This window comes from Clarias gariepinus, chromosome 3, assembly GCF_024256425.1.
Source record: "Clarias gariepinus isolate MV-2021 ecotype Netherlands chromosome 3, CGAR_prim_01v2, whole genome shotgun sequence".
Classification (NCBI taxonomy): domain Eukaryota; kingdom Metazoa; phylum Chordata; class Actinopteri; order Siluriformes; family Clariidae; genus Clarias; species Clarias gariepinus.
The window spans coordinates 25,066,675-25,079,154 of NC_071102.1; the positions used below are offsets into that span (position 1 = coordinate 25,066,675).

At 38.5% G+C, this 12,480-nt stretch overlaps 2 protein-coding genes across 2 annotated transcripts; one reads left to right on the forward strand and one right to left on the reverse strand.

Annotated features, from left to right (window-relative positions):
* Window positions 1-117: 117 nt before the first annotated feature.
* rbbp4 (retinoblastoma binding protein 4) lies at window positions 118-6,734 on the forward strand. Its single transcript, XM_053492689.1, has 12 exons — window positions 118-275; window positions 886-1,033; window positions 2,412-2,557; window positions 2,653-2,826; window positions 3,668-3,783; window positions 3,917-4,077; window positions 4,630-4,756; window positions 4,895-4,972; window positions 5,067-5,143; window positions 5,247-5,304; window positions 5,469-5,579; window positions 6,080-6,734. The coding sequence occupies exons 1-12, from the start codon at window positions 260-262 to the stop codon at window positions 6,140-6,142; spliced, it is 1,275 nt and encodes a 424-aa protein (XP_053348664.1). The 5' UTR covers window positions 118-259; the 3' UTR covers window positions 6,143-6,734.
* A 232-nt stretch (window positions 6,735-6,966) lies between these two features.
* sync (syncoilin, intermediate filament protein) lies at window positions 6,967-11,511 on the reverse strand. The gene is made up of 5 exons (XM_053492687.1): window positions 11,390-11,511; window positions 9,522-10,246; window positions 7,744-8,166; window positions 7,469-7,593; window positions 6,967-7,376 (listed from the first exon to the last, which is right to left on the reverse strand). The coding sequence occupies exons 2-5, from the start codon at window positions 10,230-10,232 to the stop codon at window positions 7,319-7,321; spliced, it is 1,317 nt and encodes a 438-aa protein (XP_053348662.1). The 5' UTR covers window positions 10,233-10,246; window positions 11,390-11,511; the 3' UTR covers window positions 6,967-7,318.
* Window positions 11,512-12,480: the final 969 nt, after the last annotated feature.

Below are 12,480 nucleotides of genomic sequence, written 5' to 3' on the forward strand. Positions count from 1 at the left end.
TGTTCCGTCTCGCGGCTGCTGTTCTCTGATTGGTTAAGAGTGTTCCGTCTCGCGGCTGCTCTCTCAATGGAGGACATTTTTGCGGTTCCAGATGCAGCTATCTGATTGGTTGACATTTTTTGCGGTTCCGGCTGTAGTTGGCGCGAACGTGCACGGCAGCGCGAGACAAAGAGCATCTTGCAGTCGTCAGTGTGGATGCTTGGTTTGTGTTGGTCGGTTATCGGGCTGTAGCAGTGTAATTACAACTGACTGAGTCAGCATGGCTGATAAAGAAGGTAAGTACTGTTTAAGGACACTTTATGCCGGTGTGTTTTACATTCTGAGAGATGTATTTAATTACTTCACTGCTTAAGCTAATGTTGCTAATTGTTAGCTATTTGCGAATCAACACAGGCCGCGCGCGTCCCGCCATAATAAAAACTAACGCGGTTATAAATGTGGCTTTTGTGTTATTTCACTTTTCATAAAGATTTATGATTGTAGAGTGTGTGGTCACGAGAGAGCCTTTATATTAGGTCCAGAGTTAAAGTTTGACTCCTAAAAGTAGTTGACAGGTTAGCCTCAGTGATATGGCTAGGTGAATGAATTAGCATGCTAGTCTCTGCTATAGAGTAAATTACAAGTTATAGCATAAGCATAGCCGTAAATAACTCAATAGATTGTTTCTTGAAAGAAAAATTATTAAGTACGAGTATTTGTGTACTAGTTTCGTGGAGCTAAAGGTTTAGGTTGTTTTTGCAATTGTGAGAAAAAAAAGAAAAGCTGTCTGTTTTCCCTTATGTATTGTTAATGGAGAGATGTGGGGAGAGAGAGAGTCTACGTTGGAAGTTATGTAGTTCACATCTGGCTCACTAAGTGTCTGGTTTTCCATTTGTTATGTTGCAGCTGCTTTTGATGATGCCGTGGAGGAGAGGGTGATCAATGAAGAGTACAAGATCTGGAAGAAAAACACGCCGTTCCTTTACGACCTGGTGATGACCCATGCACTCGAGTGGCCAAGTCTGACCGCACAGTGGCTGCCTGATGTCACCAGGTACTTCACCTCACTTTCACCTAAAACACAGCTTCATCTTATACATGACACCTTCTCCTGGTGACAAGAGCAACACTGCACCACAGCTGCCCAAAAACGTCAACACAACTCTGTTAAAATACAACCATGTCTATTTATTTTAGTTACACTACCAGTCTAAAGTTTGGACACGCGTTTGGATCTATTTTCTACATTCTGTGACAGGATTTATTTATTTTTATTTTTTTTGCAAAACTATGAAGTAAAACATATGGAATTAGGTAATTAAGTAACAACAACAGTCAGATGTTATTTTAAGACACTAAGGTCATCTGTTCTGAAATAGTTCTTACAAAAACAGTATCGTCAAATGCAATTGCAAAAAACATCAATGATACCATGATTGGTTTTTATGATGATAATCCCAAAAAATAAAGATTGATACTTACCTCTGCTGCAGACGGGGGGTTTATTCAGAGTTACCAGCCTTAGAAATCACCATTTAACAAACAGCTCTTCAGATTAGAGATGTTATGAAGGCTTTACAGATTATAAGTAGCAGACATATCAATATCAAACATTCAGAGAAGGTATTGCATATTTTGGATGCATATTCAGCATTGTTTTGCGAAGTGAAAAGTAAGAAATATCGGTAAAGACTATGGAATTAGATGATGTGTCCAAACTTATGACTGGTAGTGGACATCTGTCTTGTATTAGCTGTCTGCACGCAGATACAGGGTGTTCTGGAAGTCATCATACATTGGGTACATTCATAACATCAATATGCAATTAAATGTAGAACAGCAAATGTGTCATTATGAATTAACCGTCATTATGCGTCTCAGGGCATGCAAGTGCGTGAAAAATGTAATATTTAGTAATAATGAGCAAAACTATAAAACACTAGCAAAAGATGCCAAACTGACATTTATTGTATATTTTAGCAATAGCAGGAGGCACCAAATTAAGTCAAACTCTAATGATTGTGTATTAGTGAAATTCTCACTGCAAAATCAGAGTTGTTACTAGCACTGTGTATTTCATGATTACGTTTTCCCACATAGCAAAAACTTTTATGAACACAGGCATCTAAAGATTAGCCAACAGTGGTTTTCAAACCATAATCATTTAAGCCAATTATCTAATAAGCACTAGGTATAACATTTAAGATTCATATTAAGTGTTGCCTTAAAGAACAGGCTCCAGTTATTAACCTTTTATCAACATTGGTACATTTCTTCATTCAGGTTTAACATTATAATACATTAACAAAATTCATTATTTAAGAAGAATTACATTCAGCCCTGGGCAACAGCACATTTTATGTTTCTCAGCAGCATTACTTTAAGCTTTTGTCCTTATGGAATTAAGGAAGGGCGTGTTCTGTACTTTCTAGGCCTGAGGGGAAAGACTACAGCGTCCACCGGCTGGTTCTCGGTACCCACACCTCTGACGAGCAAAACCACCTGGTTATTGCCAGCGTTCAGCTGCCGAATGATGATGCTCAGTTTGATGCCTCACATTATGACAGTGAGAAAGGCGGTAAGTTACTAGGTACTTGATTTAAGCATAGACATGTGTATATCATATTAATTTTTTTTCAAGTTGTTTCATGTGACCATCCTGTTTGTGTTTAGAGTTTGGTGGCTTTGGCTCAGTGAGTGGCAAGATTGAGATTGAGATTAAGATTAACCATGAAGGAGAAGTGAACCGGGCCCGCTACATGCCTCAGAACCCTTGCATTATTGCTACCAAGACTCCAACCAGTGATGTGCTAGTTTTTGATTACACCAAACACCCATCCAAACCAGGTAGGTAATTGTGTAGACAATCCCGTTTATACAGTGTCTAACCTCCAAGTCTATTGAACTGTTAATAAAATAAATATTTGTTTTAGCTCTTTTTGAATAAGTCTATTACAAGTGACATTTTTGTAGATATTCTTAATTTTTACTTACTTTGTATAGGTTTATAGTCTTAATGTTCATGTAGTTGTGAAAGTGTTTTGACCACACTGTGGCATGTGAGATTAAGAAAACAGTAAAATAACAAGGGAGAGTGTGAATATAAAGATGACATCATTGGTTACATATACATTAGGGACTGGAATTACCAGTCACCACTCTAAGTGTCAGTTTGATTTATATTGTGATTTTGTAAGTAACAATGATTTTATAAATATCCTGATTCTATATTATATTTTTTTCTTCAATTTTGTTAATCTTTGTAGGACCATGAACCTATAAAAAAAAAAATTGACATAACTAAAAAAAAAAAAACATTTGTAATGAGTCAGTTTGGAGACTAATGTGCTCACTGATCTGAGGCTTTTTAATGCACACGATTTTCGAAAATGCTTTAAAAAATATAGCTGAAGGCTGCTATCAAAGCAACCTTGTCTTCAGTAATGCCTCAGCGGTGCCACTCAGCGGTCACTTTTATGGCATGACTCATTGATGCAGTAATTCATGATAAAGCAGCCCCAACCAAGTATTCAGGGGATAAATTGACATGATTTTTAGAGGTTGGACATTTCTGTATTGTAAATCCTGTTATTCCACAAGTAGATTGCAGACATTTTTCTGCATCTTGAATCTTGGAGCTTCATGTGAAATTTATCATTGTCTTTAGTCTAATGACTATTTATTGCAGACCCCTCTGGAGAATGCACCCCTGACCTGCGATTGAGAGGACATCAGAAAGAGGGCTATGGTCTTTCTTGGAACCCTAACCTAAGTGGCTGCCTACTCAGTGCCTCTGATGATCATGTAAGACACATTATTTTTACTGTATATTACACTTGATTATACTATTGGTTAGATCACTGCATTGTGAAATCTGTCCTCATCGTCATGGGCTCATGAATTTTTTTTTTTTTTCCTTTCTTTCTCATTTTATTAGACGATCTGTCTGTGGGACATCAGCACAGTACCCAAGGAAGGAAAGATTGTTGATGCTAAGACCATATTTACCGGTCACACTGCTGTGGTAGAGGATGTGTCCTGGCATCTTCTGCATGAATCACTCTTTGGATCAGTAGCAGATGATCAGAAGCTGATGATGTGAGTTGGCTTAGATTCTTGATTTAATCATTAACCAGTGTGATTTTATTCATGAGATACACTGGCCCCTGGGTCTTATTAGCCTCTTGAGTACCAAAAAGGTATCTGGGTAGAATTTTCCGAAGGTAATTACATCGAGTAATTACTTTTCGATCAAGTTAAGATTGCACTTACAGGAAACCTGAAAGACATTTTAGCCAACTGTTGTACAAGTGTGAAAGCATCCATCTTCAAACACTGAGACTGTGGTCCGTTTCACATCACTGAAATGTGTTCAGCATGATATTGTGCCCAAGTTGAAAATAAAATGCTGTGTTTATAGCAAACAGTCTTTTGTCTGGAACAACAGGGAACCAAGAAAAAACATCTGTTCCAAACTGATGTGAATATTGCGTGCACTTTCACACATCTGCCTGCAAGTGTAAATGTTTTTACTAGAAGCCGGTATATGAGTAAGCTATAAATCGGGGTATTTAAAAAATATAGTACTTTTTAAAAAGTTTTTGGTCAGTGGTTAGGTGAATGCTAACCCATCTAAATTTTCTCTCTTAGCTGGGATACTCGCTCTAACAACACATCTAAGCCCAGTCATGCAGTGGATGCACACACTGCAGAGGTCAATTGCCTTTCGTTCAATCCTTACAGTGAGTTCATCCTGGCTACTGGATCTGCTGACAAGGTAGGAACAATAGCTAAAGAACCTTCATTGGATAATTTTTTTTGTTTAGTTTTTTTGGGAAGGTCCTTCATTAGTTTTGTGCTAAAATTGAAATTCTTGATTAATTCCACCATTAAATTTAATGTCTTCCTTTTATAGACCGTTGCCTTGTGGGATCTCAGGAACCTTAAGCTGAAGCTGCATTCCTTTGAGTCGCACAAAGACGAAATATTTCAGGTATGAAAATGTCCTTAAAAACACATTTAAAAACACTGTAGCAGCTGCTTTAATTTTGAGTGCAAATTGTCCTGACCTTTAAATCTGCCAACAGGTTCAGTGGTCACCTCACAATGAGACCATTCTGGCATCGAGTGGAACAGACAGACGTCTCAATGTCTGGGATCTCAGGTGAATGTCTTCATTTACTTTCACTCTATGCATAAGTCCTCAAATAACTTTTTATTTTATTTTTTATAATACTATCGCTCTGATCATTCTTATTTTTGTACAGCAAAATTGGTGAGGAGCAGTCACCAGAAGATGCAGAGGATGGGCCTCCTGAATTACTGGTGAGAAGCTCCAAAATGCATTAGGAATAACAGTTTGCAGTTATTCAGATTAGCATAGACTTTTTTTTAATGCATCAGGAATAACAGTTTGCAGTTATTCAGACTTGCATAGACTTTTTTTTTTTTTAATGCATTTGCAAAATTGTTTGTTTTTCTCCTGTCAGTTCATCCATGGTGGGCACACAGCGAAGATCTCCGACTTCTCCTGGAACCCCAATGAGCCATGGGTGATCTGCTCTGTGTCCGAGGACAACATCATGCAAGTCTGGCAGATGGTATGTACACGTTTTGCACATTAGCTAGTGTTAATGTGTCAGCTGTAAAGGTTCATATCTAAACCAAAATGCAGAAGTGGTGCAATGGCTAAAATAAACTGTATTTGATTAAATAGCATGTGCTATTTTCCAAGAGGACTAATGCCTTGAATGTTTGAGGTGGGGTAAAGATAGTCTATCTGAAAACTTTCAGTTGATTTGCAGTGACTTTGGCCCAAATGTTCTTAGGAAAATGTCTTGTAAACATAAAAGCTTTTTTCCCCCTTTCAAATGATCGTGCGATGATCTGCTAAACGCATGCTAGGTTTTAGCCTGCCACACACTGAGTAAGTCTGTGCACTGCTGTCATGTTTTCCATCTGTGCACATCAGTACAGGGCAAATGTGAAAAGCTGTTAAAGAACAGTATTTAAAATGATGCTGTGTGTGGGATGTGAATGTAATCATGTCCATACATTTGGGACTAGAAATCCCTGAGTCTATTTTGCACTGTTTTTGCAGGCTGAGAACATCTACAATGACGAGGACCCTGAAGGAGCAGCAGACACAGAGGTCCAAGGATGAAGAACGATGTAGAACTTTTCTCTCCACCACACCTCAGTTGTCTCACATGACCATGCTCTTTCCTGGTGAACTGCATCCGTCGCATCTTCAGCCACTCTTATATGCTCAAAATGAAGTTTTCTTGAGTGAAAGAAAAAAAAAAGACTCAAAGTGTTTCTCTTTAATATGAAAAGTGTATTTTTCTAAGAGAAATTGGTTGCTCTTAATTTTCAAAATGGCGCATCAAGCCCCCATCCATTTTTTTTTTTAAAAACATTGTTTCCATGACCTTCATATTCTTAAGGGTTGTCTTGGGTAAAAGGATGTAAAATAAAATCGAAGATGCTTAGGTCCACGTATTTAATTATCCTGGTCAAATTGTGGTGGATGTCAGTAGGTGACTTTAGATTTATTTTTACACGGCTGAAAATTTGGTCAAACAAATGTTATCAAGGGTTCGCAGGATGACTTGTGTGCTCTTAATTTTTGTACTTTTCCTCAACAATGGTCTAATGTCATGTCAATGTCTTTAATATTCTAAAAATACTTTTGTGTCTTTCTTTATGTCCACACTGTTGTACAGAACATTGAGAATAAACTGTTTTTCATCTAACTGATTCAGCCATCATAATGATTATACCATTTGGCTCAAACATTTTGATTTATTTATGTATGTTCATACTAATCATAATAAAGTGCTTCAGCTGGCTTGTTATCTAAACCTGCTCAGCGTCATACAGACAGCATGTTCTCAGACTTCTACCATCTTGCCCTAATATGTCCATGTTCTCTATCGTGTCTCGTCTTATTTGTGATCATAAAGGCAAGTCACTAGCACTCAGACAGTTGTGTATAAAAGCTTTATTTCCTCCACTCTTACTCACATCCCTGTCAACACTGCACGTACAACTAAAGAGTTCTGCGCTGTTTAAGTGGGCTGATAAAAATCTGGGCAGTCTCCATCACACATTCCTTGCTGATGTGACATTTCAGAGAAACTGAGTGGTGCTGGTGCAATTCATATCTCCTGGCTACTTCGGAATATTTATAAATGATGCCTACATGCATGTTTATGCTGTTAAAATTATGGCAGTACAATGAGAAAGTTAAACAAACAGACCATACTGTAGAAACGGCACAAAGAATACTAATTGCTAATGCCAAACTGTGGTGTAAGGCCATATTTGTCTTAATTGTTCAGGTTTTCTCTTCCACCGGGAGGATCTTCTGTGCTTGCTGTCCCTCTATGCTTTCTCTGTACAAAAATAATAATAAAAAAAAACATTTATCTGGTAATTTAATGTATAGTTTGTAAATAAAGTCCTTTAAAATGATGATTACACTTGCCTATAGAAATATAGCTGTTTGGCCAGACTGTTTTTGAGGTCCTCCATTTCCTTTATCTTATTTATCTGTATCCGAAGTTCAGTTTTTAGTTCTCGGCTGCTCTCCTCTAGGCGGTCTATTGTTTCCTGGGAAAAAGGTAAATGACATTAGTACATTATAATTTGCAACCTATGTAAAACCATTGCTTCAGTAGCTAGGATTAGGATTAAATCTCAATTTATCTAAAAACCAAAAACATGGATAACTCTAGGTTCATTCAAAACTGAATTACATACACGGTATTGCTCCACATTTTCCTTTCTTTGCTTCTCCATCAGATGGATGCGCTCTTCCAGTCGGGCCCTCTCTAGTCCCAGCCTCTGCTCTTCCTCTTTCAGGGGCCCCAGCTGGGTCTTCAGGTCTTGGCACTGCTCCCTGTATTTTATTAGTGCATCAGTGCTGCTTTGTCGTCTTTTCAGTAAGGCCACCAGTCTAGGCTCATAAAACTCCTCAAGTGCTTTGATTTCACCCTGCAGGTACTGCTGTAGGTCGAGGGATGCACGTCGGCCTTGGGACAGGTACGAGTGCGTATTGTCCTTGCTGGATTCCTGGGTCATGTTGTCCATCTGACTTTGTAGCGTCTCCACTTGGCTTTGGTGTTCACAATGAAGCTGACTTATGACTTCAATCAGCTTCTCAACAAAGGCCTTCATTTCATTCTGCTTGATGAGGACAACACAGCATTAGCCATAGTGCAATAACATAAAATACATTGGTTTAAAAAATGTTAGGTATGTTAATGTTTTAAGTGCAATTGTTTGCCAGAACAGTTAAAAATACATCTGGAGTTTTGGGTTTATTTTTCTAATGAACAAGCAACAATTCTATGTATTAATCAGACAACCAATGATCTTCCTTCCTGAAAAGACTCCAAGTAGAAGCCCATCAGAAAATTACACCCTTAGAGAATAAAACGTAAATGGAAATTTCTTAAACATTTTTTTAATCAACTGTGGGAAACTATAACCATGTACCAAGGCTTCTGACATACTCAGCATTCAGATGATATTAATCAAATTGTGAGGTAGCGGTGCAATGCACACAATCATGCAGATACAGGCAAGCAGAGTTTTTTTTTTTTTTTTTTTTTTTATAAATCATAACTGAAAAAAAAATTACTCGGAAAGTGGCAGTAAAGAAAAATATCCAGTGAGTGGCAGCTCTGTAGAGGGAGAATGCCCTATTGATGGCATTCTCCCTCTACAGGCAATGGTGAAAGATCTGTTTTAAACTGATAGACAGGCTATAGTAACTAACAAAACTACTGGGTACAATTGCGATGAGCAGTAAAAGTATCTTCGAAATCCCAACACATCAAACCTAGAGGTGGATGGGCTACATCAGCAGAATACCCCATCAGATTTCAATTCTCTCAACTAAGAACGGAAATCTGGGGCTGCAGTGAACACAGGCTTACTAAAATTAGACAGCTGAAGACTGGAAAAACATAGCCAGGTCTGATGAATCTCAATTTCTGCTCTGGCACAAAGATTGTGAGGTCTGAATATGACACCAACAGCATCAATCTTTGGCCCCAACCTGCTTGGTGTTGGGTCCTGGCTGGTGACGATGGTGTAATGGTTAGAGGGCCATTCAGGGTCATAATTTATTAAACTTTATGCTTTTATGCTACTTCCATTATGATAATGTATCACTTAACAATGCAAAAGTTGTCCCAAAATGGTTTCATGAACATGACAGTGAGTTCTTCTTCAGTGTTCTTCTAGTCACTGTATCTAAGTCCAATACTTTGTGATGTAATCGAATGGAAGATTCACAGCATGATAGTTCACCTGAAAAATCTGCAGAAATCAGGGGATGCAATGCTGTCAGCATAGACCAGATCCTCAAAGAAATGTTATTGGATCCATGCATTGAGGCTGTTTTTAGAGCAAGGGGAAGTATTGTCCAGTGTTAGTGTTTAGAAAGAGAGAGAGAGAGAGAGAGAGAGAGAGAGAGAGAATATATACTATATAGAATATGTGCAGAATGAAAAATTTAACCTTCACAGTACCTGTTCTTGCTTTAGCTGCTCCACTTCTTTCTGCTGTATGGTCAATGTCATCTGGCTCTGTGCACAATCCCTGGCAGCAGCAAATAAGCGTCTCTTGAAGAGTCGCGTCTCATCCAGCAGACTCTGTCTCTGCAGCATGGCCTTTGCCAGGAGCTTGTGGGCCTCCTCCAACTCACATCTCAAAGCATGAGTTTCATCCTGCATGGGCCTCTCCAGCTCCAGAAGCTCCTGTACCAGCTCCTCCTTTCTGTGCTCAAGTCGGGTCACCTCCTCAATGAGGCTCTCGAATGATGTCCCCAGTTCCTTTAGCTCCATGCTAGCAGACAGCGCTAGTCCTGGTTCATCTGTGCTACCTTCGAGATCGAACACTGCCATAGATTCTGTTGTGTCTGAAATAAAGTCGTCACTATCCTCGAAGCAATTTGTTCCTAAACGATTTTCTCTTTCTGTAAACAAAGCCGGTAGAGTAGATTTGGTCTCATGAGTGGTTTCAAATTCATCAAGCTGTGCCAACATCTGTCTCATAAGTACATTAAATTCAGCATGCAAAGTTTCCTGACATTTTTTTGAATAGCCCATGGAATCTCCAGGAAGCACAAGGGCAGCTCCGATGTCCTCCAAGCAATCTTCAAAGTATTCTTCGTCATCTTCTTCAATAAATAACAGATTGTCTTTTTCCTTGAGCTCAGACTCAATGTCTTTTTCAGCCATTTTCAGCTTATAACCTGTGAAATCATAGGTTTTATTGTGCTGGATTACTGGCTAGATCACAAGTTAGGCATTTAGATACAGGTACACATTCTTAAATAAGGGTTAAACCTTGGTCTGTAACTCGGAGAACTTGTTTGTATAACCCTTATACAGAGGATTTCCCAAGCAAAACCCTTAAATAAAGCAAAGCACCATTAATAATCCAAATAAACTTAACATATTAAATTTATTATGAAAAAAAACAAAACTTTTATTTATACATTCCAACCTTTCCTGGATGGTTCTGGGTGATGAGAGAGATCTTGTTGAACAACCTTAATGTTTGGCTGCATTGTGGGTACATGAACAAGGAGGTAAGGGGAGTGTAAGGAATCTAGGATCTGAGAGGCATGTATTCATTTAGCAGCAGCTGCACAAACCTAATGAACAGCTGCTTGATGATTAGCCTACAACAAATCATACCGTAAATGCATGACCAAAGCTCTAATGAAAATCTTTCAAAATGTTTCAATTATGGTAAATTACATGTTTTATCAAGAGTTTGGCATCAATTAAGCCCAGTAACACATGGTCACTGACCAAATATGTACCGGCAAGCTACAGCTTGGACCTCAAATCCAGCTATAGGGCATCGAGCTGCACTTTCTCCATGTGTACCCTTGGGAGAAAATGTGATATTCTTGCCTATGATGCCATACATGGTCTAAGAGAACATGTCCATGGTAAAAGGGGTCAGTAGGTACACACAGCACACTCGGTGGGACCTTCGAGGGAGCAGCTGCCAGCCATGGGCATAGGCAGGGCACATTCCAACAATGGCACAATCACTGAAGATCCACCACAAACAAATTTGCTATGGGGAACATCTGAAAGGTGCAATTCTTCAACAGATTGTTTCTTCCTTTATGCATCATAACATATCAAACCCAATCTCCAGTTATAAAATTAGTTTAACCGTGTTTATCTGAGATTGAAACTGGCCATTGAAACTTTAGATGCTGCTAAATTACCATAAAAGGCCAAAAGACAACTAAGTTTTGCATGAGTGTAGCTGCAATGTGTGAATATCATCCTAACAGATTTATATATATTCTAGAGTGACCTAGATTCATTCAAATGTATTTTGCATCAAATAAGCTAACAGTCCAGGTACTCACCTCTGTCATTAGGTTTCCTTCTCCCACAGAGTCTCGAGCAATATCCAAGTAGTGCGAAAGAGCCAGTAGAAATAGGGAGAGACACAGGACATCTGATTTGTTTCTCGCAGACTGCCGAGTCACCCCGGCAACTTGGGCTCTGTTTATATTTATGAATAAACAGTAGGAGGGACGAAATATGAGCCAGTTAAACATAGAGCCCATCTTAAGCTGAGCATGTACAAAGAGGTCCACTGAGAGCTCACCAGCTGGCATGAACCAACGAGACTCCACAAAGTGTATTTTATGTAAATAATGTCAGCACCCAGTTTGGAGCATATTGTTCACGGCAAAGCAGACGTATCAAATGGGATTTATAAAAGGGCAATCAGATAAATGTGACAACCAAACGAATAACCGGCTGCAAGTGTGTTCAAAACATCGTACCTACTTCTGTTAATATGAAGTCAGCTTCACTGATGAGACTTTGACTTGACTCCTGAATAATCTTAAACAGTGACCTAGACTACAACATGGCCTAAAAGCCTGGATGCCATCAAGTGTAAGGGTGACTAATATCTAACACAAACAATGATTTAAACTCGTTAAATTATTCAGAGGAGCCATGAAGATAAAGTGCATGACTTTTAGCAAGAGTAACGGTTCTGAATTCCCCCCATGCCTGTTCAAGGCCGCAGCTTCTCTAAATAGGCACTGTACTTTGCATGACCTGTCTGAAGACAGAAAATCTCTTTTAGTAGATGAATTCATTTTTAGTTTAAAAGTAATTTACTATGCATGCAATATACAAACAGCAATTAACAAAAAAGTAACTGTCTCTTAATAAATTACTTTATGCATATTACAGGGTTAGACAAGCCTGTACATAAGAGTTTATTTATTTATTTTTTTTATTACTATTATTTCCAAACAATAATAGACATACGCATAAGGAACTTTATATTTAAAATGCCAAAGGAGATAATTTCACATTCTGTCTCATCTTAATCAGCATCACAAGAAAGCTTAACCCGGTTTCATGCCTTGTCTTAAAACTGTATTTTAGACAATGAAACTTGTTCAGATAGGAGAGAAAAAAAGGAGAAAACAAC

Coding starts and splice junctions, on each gene's coding strand:
- rbbp4 (XM_053492689.1), top strand. Junction 2,558..2,652: donor TTATGACAGTGAGAAAGGCG/GTAAGTTACTAG, acceptor GTTTGTGTTTAG/AGTTTGGTGGCTTTGGCTCA. Junction 4,973..5,066: donor ACAAAGACGAAATATTTCAG/GTATGAAAATGT, acceptor ATCTGCCAACAG/GTTCAGTGGTCACCTCACAA.
- sync (XM_053492687.1), bottom strand. CDS start 10,232: ATGGCTGAAAAAGACATTGAGTCTGAGCTCAAGGAAAAAGACAATCTG. Junction 8,167..9,521: donor AGCAGCTAAAGCAAGAACAG/GTACTGTGAAGG, acceptor CTCATCAAGCAG/AATGAAATGAAGGCCTTTGT. Junction 7,377..7,468: donor AAACAGCTATATTTCTATAG/GCAAGTGTAATC, acceptor ATTTTTGTACAG/AGAAAGCATAGAGGGACAGC.